At 35.7% G+C, this 18066-nt stretch overlaps 1 protein-coding gene across 1 annotated transcript in view; it reads left to right on the top strand.

Moving 5' to 3' along the window:
• The window catches only part of MED14 (mediator complex subunit 14), a 41116-nt gene that overhangs the window by 3237 nt on the left and 19813 nt on the right, over positions 1–18066 (top strand). The window contains exons 3-16 of the mRNA XM_085946500.1: positions 1164–1368; positions 1496–1628; positions 2674–2911; positions 4320–4551; positions 4688–4905; positions 5746–5905; positions 5990–6191; positions 12114–12250; positions 12928–13165; positions 13659–13799; positions 15360–15558; positions 16677–16836; positions 17151–17291; positions 17776–17991. Of these exons, the coding sequence (XP_085802626.1) occupies positions 1164–1368; positions 1496–1628; positions 2674–2911; positions 4320–4551; positions 4688–4905; positions 5746–5905; positions 5990–6191; positions 12114–12250; positions 12928–13165; positions 13659–13799; positions 15360–15558; positions 16677–16836; positions 17151–17291; positions 17776–17991 (2620 nt within the window). The remainder of the gene's footprint in view (positions 1–1163; positions 1369–1495; positions 1629–2673; positions 2912–4319; positions 4552–4687; positions 4906–5745; positions 5906–5989; positions 6192–12113; positions 12251–12927; positions 13166–13658; positions 13800–15359; positions 15559–16676; positions 16837–17150; positions 17292–17775; positions 17992–18066) is intronic.

Below are 18066 nucleotides of genomic sequence, written 5' to 3' on the forward strand. Positions count from 1 at the left end.
ACTGGACGCCACGGAATTCGAAAATAAATAGACGTTAGGTACTTATAGGTACTTTAAAAAAAAATATTCAATATTATTATTTATACTTCAATGATTATATTATGATCAGAGATGATGATATTACAGAGCACGCTCTGTAACTGTTAACTTCGTAAGAGTACCTAGTGTTGCAAGTATGGCTTGTTTTTCGGATTTGATAGTGGCTACCAAATTGGTCACTCAGACAAAATAGATGTACTTACTAAATAATGCAACCCAAAAATATAAATTAGATGTTAAGTTTGGTATGTTTAAGCAGGAACACAGTATACTTAGTGTAAACTGTAAATAATAAATAAAGTGACAATATGATAAAGAAAGGGTTACATCAAGCAACATAATTTTGTGTGTTTTTACGTGTCATAATATTTCACCACAATTTGTTTTTTTTTTGAAGTTGTACTTTAGGCGCGTTTGGAAAATCAGATCAGAGTGTACTTTTGGCGTATGTATGATACTCCAATCGTGACGATTATACAGTATAATATTATAGTTTAGAATTGTTCTGTTGCCTAGGCAGCGAATTTATTATTGTCGGCCATTTGCAATTCCTTATGTAAACAAACTATTAAATGTCATAGTGGCAGTTGTTACTTTAAAATAAAAACAACGATAAATAATTATATAATTTAGTAATATAAGTTAAAGTGTATAGGAATAAACCAACAGCGTTCCAATAAGCGGTCGTTTTTCTTGAATGTGTAATTTAACAAGATAATTAAGAGCTAGTCGAAGAATCTAGGTTATCACAAGTTTTGTTTTTGTTTTGTTACGCCAAAGAAGTATAACTTCTAACGCACGTACATAAGTACACACCGATTTTTTTTTGTCACTGACAAACCGCCCTCCATACGAATGAGTAAAAATTTAGATAAGCTAACAAACTAGATTATCGATAATGGTGTGACTGAAATAGGTATTAAAAAAATCATGTATTATAATTCATTGTAATTATTAAACTTTACTATTGTATCAGAAATACGATTTTGTAGTTGTCATTTTATTTAATAATTTATATAATGAATTATTAATAAATCTGGAGTCTTGATTATTAGATCTTTTGTAACTGACATTCCACTTTACCACAAAAAAATCTTAATTTATTATTTTAATGTTGCCGTTAGGTTACCAACATTTCACATTCCTGCAGCAGTAGAGGTGCTTACGCAGGGGACGTACGCACGTCTTCCCGCATGCATCAGAGAAAGACTAGTGCCGGCGGAAGGCTTAAGTCCAGCTGAGAAAAGGGCAACCCTCCTCGCTTTGAATCACGTCATCCGACAGCGATTGGTCGCTTGCGCTCTGCCTGATAACATGAGGACCTTTAAGGTAGGTGCATAGACTTATTTTGTTTAAATTCTCTCAATTAATTTAATTGGACACGGCGACCAGTGTGAACTGATGCTAATCTTTAAATTATCACATGATTTGATTCTTATTATTTTTTTCAATGAAGGTGGAAAATGGTAGGGTGACATTTCAAGTTGGCCAGGAATTCAGCGTATCTTTGACGGTAATGGGAGACTCACCTCAACTTCCATGGAGGCTGTTAGATGTCGCCATACTCGTACAGGATAGTGAAATCGGAGGTAGGTTATATTTTCAATTAAATTTATTTTGTGGGACTTATTGTGATTTATTTTCCTCCTGTTCTTAATTGACCATACGACGTTCGTGGTCTTCCACCTCTCTCTTCCTTCGAGGCTATTAAATATCGGGTTTGAATAGATCTGATGTCAGTTTTAGTGATGCATAACTGATTTTTTAAAGGTAAGACACAACTATTCGATGAATCTATCTACCTAACCTAACCTAAAATTCCCACCTTTGATTTGATTTATTGATTGAATAATAGTGTCATACTTTATAATTAAAAAATATATATGTTTGTACTTGTGCACTCAATAGCCTAGTTAGTTGCAGTGTATATTGCTCGGCTTACTTATGTAATGGACTTATTAGATTGGAACGTTGACATGTTACCAACTTTAGATAGGTATTCAGATTTGTTTTTTTTGTGGAATGTCATAAAAACGATCTAGGTTGTTGGGTTATGAAAGTAGGTACACAACCCCAGATTACAGTAGGTTTTGGTTTATTCTTAGCTTTCAAATGACCACATAAAACACCAAGTATCTTCTCCATGTTTGTGTGGCATAGGATTTTTCGAGTTCAAGTTTTGAATGTCTGCAGTTGGTAGCATATTATCTATGTTACCAACTTGCCATTATTTATGGATGCGGACAGCTTAGCGGCTAACTGTGGATTCTGTACAGTCTTTCATGTACATAATATTTATACATTTTCAATTTTTTTTATTCAATTCTGAATGAGGTTTAAGAATATTAGATTATTTATTATAGAAAAAACATAATTTTGAAAAATGTTAAATATTACTTAGATATTATTACAAAAAAATCTAGGAATAAGTTAACATGTAGTTGTAATAAATAATTCACATGAAATATAGATGACTTGATAGCTTAGAGGTGATAGCAGCACTCACGGGGAAAGTGAAAGATGTGTCCCTATTTTTTTCCAGAATTGTTTCTAGTATCTGAGTTTTTTCAGAATTGTATTTTTTTTTTAATATTTATGTCTTTATAATTTATATTTGTCTTGCCAAATTTCCAGAAGGAAAACCTTTAGTGCATCAACGTCAAGTGACATACATCCGCAGCGTTGCTCAAGCGCGTCTGGCTGCTGGGGGCGGCCTCCGAGCGCTGTTGGCGGTGCTGAGTTATTTCTGTCGCTCTCTGCAGTTGGAGCTGTTGTATACACAGACGTTGCGTTTGGCCAGAGACAGACTGGGTCGACACGTGCAGGTCGATCAGTACGTGCCCGGCAGGAAGCTCACCGTTTCTTACTGGAGGTGAATGATTAGTTATTACTAGGGCCCGGATTTATATGCTAGTGCATGTTTCGTTAGGGTGTATGCACAGCTATGAGAGTTGCACAGAAATCTGTTTTGAAAGACACAGAATCCAAAAATAAAATTTTATTGTGCATATAAATGCATATTTGAGACGTTAGAGCATATTTGAGACATTAGTGCATATTTCATAAATAAACGCATATTTTAGAGCTTTTGAATGTATAATTTTAGTTTTTTTAAATTGTTTTATCGAAATATAACTAATTTAGGAAGAAAGATAGTTTAGATGCACTTGCATTTTTAATGCCATCTCCGAGCTGTAGATTTATCAGTGGAAAAAGTGAAGTCAACTCGGGCACTATTATTTAAAGTTTGCCCAAGTGGACGTTGAGAGGTAATTTTTTCCGCATATAAACAAAGTACTGACAGATACCTATGCGGAAAAATTTAATGCCAGAGCATAATATTGATAATATTGAAAAAAATTATGTATTTTTTTTTCGGGCAAAAAACAGAAAATAGTATTTAGGAATAGTTAAGTGTGTCGTTTTTGTTTTTTAAGTTATGTTTGGTTTACATTGTATTTATTATTCAATTATTTGTAGGTACTTGTGAAAAAACCATCTTGAAAATTGTAATTGATTAACTTTATATTCTTTGTTTGTGTTTTTTGTCCTGATATCGTATTATGTTGAAAAATTATTAACTAGTTATTCGATTGTCAGTAATATTGGGTAAAGTGGGTATTTACAATTTTTTCTCACAAAAAATGTCAATTTTTAACTGCATATTTCTTCGGTTTTAGTGCATATTTTATTGATTTTAAGTGCATACGTGCATGCATATAACCATGTTTTTTGTTGCATACAAATCCGGGCCCTAGTTATTACTTCATTTGGCTAAAACTATACACAGCCATTTTACATAATATTATCTAATACTTTAAGTCAAGCTAAAATAAATACATAATGCTGGCATGTTGGACAATATTTCTGATGGCCAAAATTGTAGTATGATTGACAGTACAATAAATTCTCGATTATCACTAGATGTAGATTTACATTTTGCAGATTATCCATGCATGAAATGAATGAGGTTATGTAATGGTATTCGAAAATCATTAATGATTAAAAAGACACAAAATTCACAGATTTCCTTAATAAAAAAATATCTTGAAGAAACCTCAGTACTATAATAGACATAGCAGTCTAAGTTGTCCATTGAGTGTGTGCGCTACATTCTAAAATTTAGCATATCATTCAGTATTTTTATACTGTGATAAGCATAGTTTTAAATTGGAAGAAAAGATGTCTTATGTTGGTACATATATCTTTAATGGAAATATTTAATTAACCTCAGCTCACAGTAGAACGAGAGATGAATAAGTCAGTTTGCATTTAAACAGGGAGATGGGCTGTGAACTGGGCTACCGAGTGACGGTGCAAGCAGATGCAGCGGCACCAGGTCGGCCACTGGTAGCGGCTCATGTGCCGCAGTTGGGCAGCGAACAGGAAGCTTCTGCCGCTAAGGCATTGCACGCGTCGCGCCTTTCCATGGAGAGGCTCCTGGTCACGACAATTCATGTCAGGTCCAGAGCTCGCTTGCAGGATCTCAAAACACTTTTGACTGAAATGGGGGTAAGTGATTCCATCTTATTAGAGCAGTTTCATCATTACAAATTCATTCTATAATCTTTAATATTTTGACATACCGTCAAGAATTTACGGCAATGAATATTATTGTCATAAATCAATTTACAAATTAAATTTCTAGGTGGAATGTTCCCTAGGAGGCTCTCCTTGCATATTGGCGTGCTCATTATTGGCTCCGTGTCTTCGCGCTGAGCAGCTCTTGGTGGCAGTGGGTGTTCACTGCGGTTCACTCCGATGTCACGTTCCGCAGCATCCCAAGGCACCTGTGGCACCTGCTTTACCGCTCGCTCTAGCAGCTAACGATCCAGTTAAATTGGCACCGTTACTTGCTGATCTCAGGTCAGTTGTAAAACATAATTATCACAAATTGTAATAGAGTTGTTAATGCGATACTGAGTTGTTGTAATGAGAAACTATGTTGGGCAATACAATTTCTGTTTATATAAAAACCGTTTGTATGGCTTAAGCCGGTCTACGGTGGAAATATATCTTCAAAGATTGTTTCCAAAAGACACGGCATAGTGATGGATGAAATGGAAAGATCTTTGTCATCATGGATCATGAAAAAGATGTCCCTCTGAGTTTTTCAATTATTCAAGCTAAGGCTCTTAGTTTGCATGAAGAGTGGAAGACTCAATTAAAAGAAAATTCTAACATGGCTAAAATTCATTACAAAATTCTAAAATTTCAAGCAAGTAGAGGCTGGTTTGACAAATTTAAATTGAGGTATTATTTTTACATATTAAATTCACTGGAGAAGCTGCCAGTGCTGCAAATGAATTTATTTCCTCATTGTCCAAAATATTTTAAAATACGCTTTTTGATGTTTTTTTTACATTGCTCTATTTTTGTACATTCAACATTCATACACATTTTCAGGAACCAATTAATTACGAATGTCAAGGCCCGCTTGTATACTCTTAAACTCACATCATTTCCTATTACCGGCCACATTTCTATAATTTTTCCGGCGTATACTGTGACATAACAAATTTATTAGTAAGACCCTTCAAAACTGTGTTAAACGCTATTAGCTATTACCAGGAAAAACTAGCCAAGAACCTGGATGGGAATGGCGTCTGTACAGGATTATTAGTATTCCTATTGATACTTTGGTCGAGCTTAGTTAAGAAGATAGATATTCCGTCGAATGAATGAAATTTGTCTTATTGATTCTAGATTTTGGTTAATGGCCCGTCGTTGTGAGAAAACTCTTCAGCATCTCCCGGCTCAAGCGGCCGAACGTCTTCCACTTTTGACTCCGCCAGGACATCCGCTCACCAGACTATCTGCACATAGATTATATGTCACTCTGCACAGACACGCTAATCATATATTGGTAAGAAACATGTAAATTTGAATTGATTACGCCCATTTGTGAAACTGACATTCACCAAAAAATTATTCTTGTTGTGATTTTTAGGTAGTCGAGATGCTCTCAGAAGGTCCGAGTAACGTAAAGCTGTGCTTCTACTTGGCGGGTGTCCGTCGGTGCGGTCCCGATGAGGAGGAGATCGAAGCCGACCACGGCGGACCGGGAGGGGCATTCCTCAAGGTTCTCTCCTTGGTGCAGTTTGATACATTTGTATTGACCCACGGCCCGTTTACAACTGTCGATCCTCCAGGTATGTCAAAGATAATTAACCAATTTTGTATGCTAAAAGAAAAGGGAGACAAGTCTTAGAATTGAAAAATGAGTTGAATATATGAAATTAGCCAAAATGTCTATAAGCGTTTATGAGAAAAATGGTGAGTCGAGTCAACGCCTTTGAATTACTAAATTCCACACATATGCGAAGGAGTTGTCTAAAGTCCATTTTTTTTTGACCCTCCTGAACAGTAGTAATTTTAGACTTTTCATCCTTGTCATTTCCCACACATAGATATTATATAATTCATTCTTGAAAACGATACATAAATATCATCGCATGTCGCGAAATTTTTCTCATATTGATGTCTCTATTACTAAATGAAATATTTAATAAAATGGCCATTTTCAAATCTATACTTCGTATTGTATTACTTTATTATTATGTATTTTGTTTTTTTTTAATTAGGCCACGAGGTCCAATTACAGTAAGTAGTTTAGTTAGTGAAATAGTAGACTCTTGGTCACGTGCTATACAAGGAGGATGATAACCGTGACACGTGTTATTTGATCAGGCTGAAATCGAAGAAGACGAGGAAAACCCATATGGATGGACCTAATCAAAAATATTACACAGGTTTTCCACTGACACGGACTTTGAGTGCAGTTGGATGCCGGAAAGGATAAAGCCAAGCCGTAGATAAGGCTATTTGAGATTCCAACGAAGAAGAAGATACAAAACAACAATAATGATATCAGATAATAAGTACTTACTTAACACATAAGACAGCAATGTGTGAATATAACACATGCAAAATTGAGGCGTGAACGTGATGCCTTTCAAATATCGGGTTAGAGAAGAGGAATGGGAGCCATGACCAGTTCCGGGACTGGCAACCATGACTTTTCCTATATTATACTATCATTTTAGATTGACGAAGCACAAGAGAAACTGCGTCTCTCATAGTATCCATGTGAAACTGATGTGCGTGCAGTGCTTTTGAAGTACCAAATTACAAAGGTGACAGCAATCTCATGGATGATGAAAGACTTGGCATGATCAAATCAACCAGACACTGGCGGTTGATCAGGTCAAAAGCAAGTTGAGGAAGTTAGGATCTAGGAGTGTATCTCAATACAATTATTCAGCATTAATCAGTTACCCTCATTTGTGAAGATACTGTTATTCATCACTCTGACTGGTGTTTTGAGATGACGCCAACAAAGGACATTATGTGAACTCAATATTCGTCAAAGTCGTCAGTTCCATAGAGTGCTATGTCCGATTATTGGTCTAATCTATTAAAAGCGTTGTGATTAAAACAACTTTACCCATGAAACTAGAAACTATTAAATACATATTTCACTAAAAAGATCATACAAATAATTAGCTGTCATTTTTCAATGAGTCAAAACCAGTTCAAAAAAATCAAGTCAGTTTAAATGAGTCAAAACTTTGGTCAGCCATTTCTCAAAACTACTAATTCCTAGTTGTGGCACTATGGAACTGGGCCATCAATATGTACGAGGGTGGGTCAATAAGTCCTTAGAAAAGCCGACAGGTGGCGCGACTAGTACTGTAAGCGGTTTGTTTTCATGCAGCGGCACTACCGATTCAGTATGCTGCGAAGTTTCAATCAGATTGGTCGGGTTGTTGTGTGTTTCTCGTACATTTAAAAAAAAAATTTGCTTGTTTACAAAAATGGAGAAAATTGAGTTTAGAGCTGCTATTAAACATTTTAATATAAAAGGGTTAACAGCAAAGGAAATAAAAAATGAGTTGGATTTAGTTCACGGCATATCTGCTCCTTCACTTGCAACTATTTATAACTGGTTAAATGAATTTAAACGTGGTCGTACATCAACAAAGGATGAACCACGCTCAGGACGTCCTGTAGAGGTGACTACACCAGAAATGATCAATAAAATCCACGATATGGTGTTAAGTGACCGAAGATTAAAGTTGAGTGAGATAATTGAGGTTACAGGCATACGCGGCTCTCCCATTAGGTCATTCGGTCATTGTCCTCCCAAAATATATACCTTACAATCGACATAATAATATTAATAATATGTATAATGTCATATAATAATATTAATAATAATCGGTGGATTTGAAATTATAAGGCGTACGCTATGTTTTTGTTTTGTATTCTCGATGGGCGAAAATTCGCCGCCAGCCCGCCAACGTCCGGCGATTCAATTTTTGACCCAAACTGAGAATTTTTATAAAATTTTCTCTCTCATTTTTCATACATTAGACAAAGAAAGATATAAAACAATATTCGACGCTTTAAGATCCAAGGATGCGTGGATTATATGCCTCTCGGCCATTGTCCGAGTGTGAAACAAAAAATATTTTCAGCTAATTATGTGAAACAGAATGATAAAGTCGACTAGGGTCGCTTGCTACTGCCACGCCGGAGATTATTGTATGATGTATTTTTTCTGACAGTTGACAAGTTTTGACGTATGTATTTAGTTGTTTTAAACGTATGTAAATAGTTTTTGGTGCAGTTATTATACGAATATACACACAAAGTTTGGTTTTTAGTGATTTATTACATTTTTGTGAAGTTTTGTGGAATTTACGACGGTTTATTTGTTTGAACTGACACAAAATGTCTAATTCAGTGGATTATATTTTAAACGAAATAAAGAATGAGACATTTAACTATGATAAACGTCTACAAGCGAAGATATTAGGCAGGTACATGCCGGATATGAAAATAGTGCAAACAACAAAAGAGAAAAGCAAAGATGTTAACAGATATTGCAACAAGAAAAGCTATCATTTTTGCGAATGGATATGTGGTTGCGATCGAAGGAATTTATTTTTTTGTTTTCATTGTTTAATTTTTGATTGCAAAAATGAAAAGCAATGGACAGAATTTGGTGTTGGTGATCTAAAACATCTCAAAGAAAAAATAAAAAAGCATAGCAAGTCAACAGCACACATAGATAATTCTATGAGTTTTGTTTTATTAGGAACAACAGATATCCGAATTCAGTTAGATAGTGCGTACCGCAGATCGATTGCTGATCACAATGAAACTGTCGATAAAAATCGTTTAATTTTAACAAAAATATTAAAGTGTATTCAATTTTGCGGATCGTTTGAGCTGGCCTTACGAGGCCATGATGAGTCTAAAGAGTCTGATAATCCTGGTATATTTCGTGGATTAATAAATTTCATGCAGGAAATAGATATTGTTATGAAGGAGCATTTAGAAAGGTCAACTTCATTCAAAGGAATTTCGAAGACTATCCAAAACGAATTGCTAGATTCAATATTAAAAGTCACTCAAGAAGAAATTAGATGTGACATAAAAAAATCTAATTACGTAGCTATTCAAGTTGACGAAACGACAGATAGCTCCACAAAAACGCAAATGGTTTTTGTTGTGAGATATTTAAAAGACAATATAGTATGTGAAAGATTTTGGAAGTTTGTAAATCCAGAGGTGTGCACGGCAATAGGATTAACAGAAGAAATTTTAAAAGAGCTGAGAATCTTGGAAGTTCTTCCCCGACAGCTAATAGCGCAAAGCTACGACGGAGCAGCTATAATGAGTGGAAAAACTGGAGGAGTTCAGACGAGAGTCCGCGAAACTTTTCCACTAGCACAGTACATCCACTGTTATGCTCATCAATTTAATTTAGTTCTACAAAAAGCATCCACCATAACCACTGGTCTGAAAGTTTTTTTTGCCACAGTCCAATCATTTTCCGTCTTTTTTTCGAGATCACCAAAAAGAACGAAAATATTAGATGAATTCGTCAAAGTGCGTCTACCGAAAGCAGCTCCAACTAGATGGTGCTTCAATGCTAAATGTGTGGAGACAGTTTTTTTGTACCGAGAAGACATTTTACAGTGTTTAAATTCAATACTGGACAGAGAAAATGACACCAATACCCTAAGTCAAGCCCAAAACTTAATAAATAATTTGGAAAAAAAAACTTTTATTTATTGGTTGACTTTTTTTCACAAAATAATGCCTCATTGTCAAATTTTATTTAAACAAATGCAAAAAAGAAACTTAGACGCTATTAAGATAAAAACATACATCGATAATTTTAAAAAATATATTTCCGAAATCAGAAATAAAGCTAGCACTTATCCAAATTCCAGCTGTGCAACGGGTGATCATAAAAAGCGACGGATAGATGACAATAGCAACGCAGTAGCAATTGAAGTCTGTGATACAATTATAGTGGAAATGGAAGCACGATTCACATCCAACGATCATCTCATTATATCCGATTTGTTCAATAAAGAAAATTACACTGATTTTAAAAATAATTTTCCCACAAGTCAAGTAAATTTGGTAAAACAGTTAGAAGAAATAAACATAACCAAGTTAAAAAATGAATTATTGGTGTTTTATCAACGAGATGATTTGCATGGCGCTAATAGTGCAGTTTCTCTTCTACATTTTTTACTCAGCAATAATTTCAACGAAACATTTTCCGAGTCGATCAAAGTTCTCCAATTTATTTGCGTCATACCAATGACAACAGTTGAAAGTGAAAGATGTTTTTCCACTCTCAAAAGAATAAAAACCTTTCTACGCAATACGATGGGCCAAAATAGACTGACCGCTCTTGCAATGCTCAGTATTGAAAAAAAATATGTGGGAAAAATAGACAATTTTTATAATCGTGTGATTGATGATTTTTCAAAAAGTAAAGAAAGAAAAGTGGACTTAATTTACAAAAAATTATAACGCGTTGTGTGCAATTTCGGTTACGATGGGTTGGCGTTATGAAAAATGGACATTTTTTGAAGGGTAAGTAGGTACCTATCTATAACAATTTCTAGCACTTATTATATAATGTATAAAAAGTCAATTTGCAATACGTCTTTTAAGTATACAACGAAAAGGCAAATTAAAATACTAAATTCAAAATTGACCTACCAGTTTTTCGGGCCTAAGACCGCCAATGGTTACAGGGATCTCAAAAGGTAGCGTCATTTCTATTTTACATGACAAATTGGGCATGAAAAAAATTTCTGCAAGATGGGTGCCGCGTTTGCTCACAGTCGACAATAAACGCAATAGGGTGGTGGCCTCTAAAGCCCTGTTGTCGCTCATGCAACGCAATCCGGATGAATTTTTTCGTCGCTTTGTGACTGTAGATGAAACATAGATACACCACTATACTCCCGAGACGAAAGAACAGTCAAAGCAGTGGATTGCGAAAGGCGAACCATGTCCAAAGAAGGCGAAAACCGTAAAATCAGCTGGTAAGGTTATGGCTACTGTATTTTGGGATGCACGTGGAATTATTTTCGTTGACTATTTGGAAAAAGGAAAAACAATAACAGGGGATTATTATGCATCTTTATTGGACCAGCTAAAAAACAAAATTGAAGAAAAACGGCCTCATTTAAACAGGAAAAAAATCCTCTTTCATCAGGACAATGCCTGTGTTCACACATGTTTACGATCAATGGCTAAAATTGAAGAATTGAAGTTCGAATTGGTCGACCACCCACCGTATTCGCCAGATTTAGCCCCCAGTGACTTTTTCCTTTTCCCAAACTTAAAAAAATGGCTAAGTGGACAACGTTTTTTTTCAAATGAAGAAGTCATCGATCGGGCAAATGCTTATTTTGAGGACCTTCCGAAAACTTATTTTTCTGACGGTTTAAAAAAAATTGAGAAACGTCTAACCAAGTGTATTGAGCTCCAAGGAGATTATGTTGAGAAATAAAAAAAAATACAAAAATAAAAACTGTTTTAATGCTTTTTTCTAAGGAATTATTGACCCACCCTCGTACATACCTATTTCATATAGCACATTGGCAAGAATCCAATGGATGCGGGTTCGAGTCCTTTCTTCCGAGGTCTTCTTCAGTTGTCCACATATTCGAAGACATGATTTAAAGGTCTTGCTTTCATGAAAAGATTGCATAACATAACGCATAATATATTTATATTGTCTGCTATTGAAGGTCCCACCGGCAAACGAAAAGCGACTGCGGTTGGTAGATCGGTTCGCTCCATGCAGCCCGCATACTTCCTACCGGAACTGGCGCATGTTGTCGCAGCCGCTGATGAAAGGATTCCATTCGTCTATTTAGCACAAGAGGTAGGAAATTCTTTGTTATAATTTACACGTCTACTTATATATATTTTGTGAAATATCAGTAATGTCGATGATGATTAACGATATCGACATTGTTGATAAATTTATATCGTCAAATATATTGACGATATAAACACTGTATAATTACTACTCCATTAACAGTGAGAGTAGTCAGGAAATCGAAAATAAAAGAAGAATTGTGCTAGGTAACAAAAATATTGCTTTGGTTTAATGAACATTCTACTTTCAAAGGTGTCGAACCGACCGACACTTGAAATGTATCTTGCACAAAACACTAATATGATCAATTATTGTCATGTATGGTTCGGAAACCTGGTGCATAATCTAAAACATTTTGGGCTCATTTAAGCGGAGCTTGCGGCGCATTATCTTCACATGCTGCAGAAAACCATGACCTACATAGGATTGTAGCCCAGAAAGACATAATTTATTTCAACGTTTTTAGTCTCGATAATGGTGCGAAAGTCAAAGTAGTTGGTTATTGACAACAATTTTTTTCAACGATTTTCAATCTTCATTTCATAGTTACTTGGTGTTTATCAAAAATTTCATTTATTTTAAATTGTTCATATCGCACACATCCTTGTAGGATGTTTTGCTGCAGACACGATGAAATGTATAATCAATATGACTTATTCCATTTAATTTATGTACACCAGTTGTCAAGTCGGGGTGTCTGCCACGGTGGTCTCCAAGTGGAAGCGGGCGGAGGTCCGGCCCTCCGACTGGTTTCCCTCCCCTGCCCGCCGGGCGTGCCTGCGGCGGGCGCCAGAGCTCTCACTCGCAGACTGTTGGCTGCGGCTGTACGTGTTCAACCTAGAAATCAAGCCAGAGTTTGGACGCTCGAGCTCGTCTTCCATTCTTCACCAATCAGAAGTTCGCATCCAAAAGAACAAGGCATGTAGTAGATTGTCAACACAGTCAATTCTAAAAATATGTTTTATATTTTATACCTACATACTAAAACAAAAGTTGCAAGGTAAAAACAACTAATATTTTCATAATATAAAATAAGTAATAATTATTTTAAAAAAAAAAGAAGAAAAAAAATAAATGTTTAGGAATTTACATAATTTAAACTCTTCACTCAATTTTATGTCGTCAGTGAGTTACTGAAATTTCATCGAATTCGTGTGTCCTTGTTATTAGTGTGTACTTATTCATCAGTAGTAATATCGTATTATTATCTTCTTATTTCCCATAAGTATACCTGACAAGTATGCTCTTTTTCAAAGATCTCCACAGCCTACCTCTTTCCAAAAGTCACCCTTTGCCACTGATGTGTGATATGTACATGTGTGTACCTATATAAACATAAGCAACATAATTAATTAAATTAGCTCTCTCTAAAAATGTTGTGGTAAATGTCTTAATTATTGTCTTGTTACAGGAATGCGTCGCTGTGTTTACTTCACGTATGACATGTGTGCAGAGGGTGCCAGTCGAGCGGCCGAAGCTCTGATGACCGATTGGGTGACTGTGGTGCGCCTACATTCACTTGTCTACCAATACACGCAACGGGATCCCGCAGGTATTTTTCCTTCATGTTCCATCATCATTAAATTGATACACTTTATGAGGACTGCTTATTATTGTAGACCTATTTTTGTTTTAATCTAATAATCCAGTAATATTTATGCGTGTTGTAAATATTATAAAAAAATCATGTCTGGATTGTAAAATTCGATCACAAATGCAAAAAAAGTAAGACAAAAGTCGTAGGCTAAAAAAAAACAAAGCACAACTAAACAAATCTATCCAATCACATGTCATTCTATATTTTCCACCATAAAATTAGCTACCATAGACAAACAAATAATATTAACCATAAACAATCATCCATCAATAAATAGAGGTAAATAATAATAAATCTCCTTTCGGACATAGTCGAAAAAAAAAACAAAATTTAACTGTGTAGGTACAGACCTACGAACTTATCTGTAGAATGGCCAAAAATGGAACTACAAACTACCATAGGACGCCATTTTCAAAATTTCATTCGAATGCCAGATTTTGTCCAGTTACGAGTCTTGATTGGTTAGTTTTCGACAGTGGCTCCCCCATCCCATTCTTCAGATAAGTTTGTAGGTCTGTATGTAATATTGTTTTCTGATTTCTTTGATATAATAAATACCAATTTTGTTAACTAGTTATTTTATTGTTTATAATTTTATTGTTAGTAATCCGCCGCTCGATTATCCGACAACTACTATAATCCGCCGTTATTTTTACTAGTTGAAAGCACAAAATCAAACTCTATAATTCGCCGGTATTCAATTGTAAAATTCAGTAGTTCGCCGCGTACAATTATGCAACGCACATGAGACTTGTTTATTTTGGAAACTTCTCCTGCGTAAAACGTACGTTCACCGAGAAGAAAGTAATGTATCAGGGAGGAAAGTGTCCAAGGACCGCATCACAATTATGCCGTGTTCCAATGCAACCGGGACACGCAAAATGAAGCTTTTGGTCATAGGGAAAGCCAGGAATCCTAGGCCATTCAAGAATATCTGTCTCACTGAACTGATTGTGTCAAGTGGTTTACTGTTTAATATTTAGTTAATAGATTTATAAATATGTATAATTTAGTAAATATGTGATTTTGATTATAAATAAAACCGTAATTTGCTAGTACAAATTTCTCAAAAAAACTATTTTTACGAAATACCGGTTTTAATTTTTACCATATTTTGTATGTATGCACTATAATCAGCCGCTTTCACTAATTGGACACTTGTCTGGTTTTTGGGGTGGCGGATTACTGAGAGAGTACTATACTATTTTTTATGCAATTATTATCATAACCCCAAAACTGGTTCCGTCTTATGCTATTGTTCAATAATTGTGAATATGTTGTAAGATGAAACCAGTGGTGTTGGTGTTATAATATAAATAAAATTGTGGATAATGGTGCTTTAAATAAAAAAAAAATAAGGAAATGGGTGTTTTATTTGTTACAATGCCGCTAATATTTTTGCGTTCGTAATATTACTGTCCAACATTATTTTAAAGTGTATAAAATTGTGCTGCGGCTTTTACTATGACTGCACATTGGGTTATGCTCCCATTGTCAACTTCATTGTTATTGCAGACAGAGAAGCAGCGGAGGCACATGTTTCAATAGTGTCGTACGACTACCGCCGTCTAGTATTGGGGGCTGGACCTGGAGGGCGAGCTCGCTGCGCCGTGTTCTGGTCGGGAGGCCGTTTACGACTGCGACCTGCCGCTGCACCCGGTGCTGCCAATGCCCATGCTCTCATTCATCATCAGCTCGAAGCTTTCCTGAACAGGTATAGATGGTTCCATATCAAAAATGTATAATAGTATAATGTTACAACATCGGCGCCATAGCCCTTTATTCAAATCTCTCAAATCAACATGGTATTGATTAATTGAATTGTTTTACTCAGAGCTGTCTATGAAGTCCGTGTATGATTTATGCTATTTTTTTTTGCAGTGAAGTATGTAGTTAGAAGTCAATCGATTTCGAGTTCTTTTAGTGTAATATTGTAATGTTAAAAACTTTCAACCAAATTTTTTTAAATCGTTAAAATCAAAATCTGAGTCTTCAAGTCGCGATCAGATTTTGAGGTTAAATTTTTTTATGACACCCGCAACCCTGGTTCTACTATTAATTGAGGCGTCTAATTCCAAAAAGCAATAAGTACACATTTGGTCAAAATCGAGAAAAAAATACGCACATATACTTTGTGCAATATGTATTGATCTATAAATTCCAAAATGCGACATAACCCTACGAAAAAAATTATTTTAAGTCTCGATTTATTACAAAAAGCGCCAAGTCCGTGTTTCATATTATTTAAAGCTTGGTTGATTTCACGCGTGTTTCACCAATAAGGGTACGTTCAATATTGAAAAGGGCGTCTCCCATGCTGTAGCATATGGTAAACTCATGCCAGTGCCACGGAAATATGTGCCTTATGCGGAATAAATTAAAAAGTGAGGTACAAGTAGCACTACGTCCAATTTTATTTTGTCTATATTTATTACATTTAAGAGTTTATCGGATGAAACAAATTGCCATTTGGTTCTAATTTCGACAAAGAATACAACGGAAAAAATAATCTCACGTTAAAACAAATAATTGAAGCTTGAAACATAAAAACGTTTTTTCCCGAAAATATTGAATTGCGGACTTGTCGCTTTTTGTAATTAAACGCCTCAATTCATTATTTTTATTTGTTTCTCATACTACAAATGAGCAATTCCGTAGGATCGTGACAGTTTTGACTCTATATCTGAGTTTGAGTCTTTAAGGACTACATCAAATGCATTGACCCGCTTTTTCTCAACTGCTATAATTGTATCCGGAATGTCGTGTTGTTATAAATATTGAGTACCAATGACAGCAATTTCGTTTGATTCAATTGTAATGTTTAATACGCAGATGCAAAGATCTCTTGCAATTGATGGCGGCACTGCGTGAGACGTATGCTCCGTTGGTAGCTCTCGGTAGACTACCGGCTACTCCTCACCTTGGGTTACAGCCTGCCAGACCACAGGTTCCTGTACAAACCTTCACCCTAGTTCCGCAATCTTGGAGAAAGGTATGTATTCCCACCGAATGGAAATAAAGCTAGACAGTTAAATAAAAATCAGCATGATAGATTGCAGTGTTTTACAAGTAATTCTTGTTAACTGCAACTGTTTTATTTTTTTGACGCTGGAATTTTGTCAAACTTATAAAATCTGACTTTAATAAATGTCCCCATGTTTCGCAACAGACTGTATGTCATGGGGAGACTATGATCCAACAGTAGCTTGATTATGATGATCCAATGCACTTCAATGTTGTCTTCAATGACATATAAATGATGTATTTTATAAGATGTTAATATTTATGAAAAACTTCAATCTGTAGGTTCGTTTGGCTTATCAAGGATCTTACTGTCTTGAAGTCGCTGTAAGGGGTGGGGGCTCTGTGGCTGTAAGAGACGGGGCTTATTCAAGATTTGACCGCAGTGCAGTTGTTGGACAATTCACCCCCACGCAAGGGCTCAAGGTAAATAATTTCATATCAATAACTTCACTAAATATACCAGAAGGCCGGGTGTATTATCTTGATTTATTCAATCTTACTCTTTTTAACTTACATATATATATATACCTATGTGTAGTCTGAAAATGGTAATTTACCTTTTTTCCTTTGAGGTATATTAGAAGTTTATTGATCTATGTACATTACTTTGGAGTGTTCGACTAAATTAAAATATTGAGGAAGTTCTGCAGTTTTTTGGCTGCTTAGCCAGAAGAGTAATTTTGAAAGACTTATCATCAGTGGAAGCATCAGAGAAGGGAGGTAGCCTACACGATAGTCCAACCAAGTGTAAGGTGCTATCGCAATACTTTCAGCTATACGGATGGCAGAATGATCGCTGGAGAGACATAACTAGGAAATTTACCAGGAGTCACGATTCTCAACATGAAAACAAAGAAGAAAGATATTAAGTGCAGAAATGATCTTATTAATTTTGTTTTATTTACAGAGCTTCCTATCGCTTTACGTATCAGAAAGTGGTGCGAGGGTGGTGTCAGAGGATGACAACCCGCCGAGTCCCGTATCGCCGCGGGAGGGCGGACCCAACAGCAGTGGTAGCGGCATGTCTACGGCCCTACTCAGGTTCCCCGCACCCCTCACCCCTCCGCAGCCACACACGCCCCATTCCGCTCCACACACGCCGCACCCTGCCAGTCCTCATCAGGTATTTGTTTTGTTTTGGTCAAATTATTGCTAGATCGTTTATAATAAAACTGAATCAAATGCACTTTTTCTTTCA

The sequence above is a fragment of the Rhyacophila brunnea genome, unplaced genomic scaffold (assembly GCF_057557595.1).
Source record: "Rhyacophila brunnea isolate RB1 unplaced genomic scaffold, BYU_Rbru_1.0 scaffold_2, whole genome shotgun sequence".
NCBI lineage: Eukaryota > Metazoa > Arthropoda > Insecta > Trichoptera > Rhyacophilidae > Rhyacophila > Rhyacophila brunnea.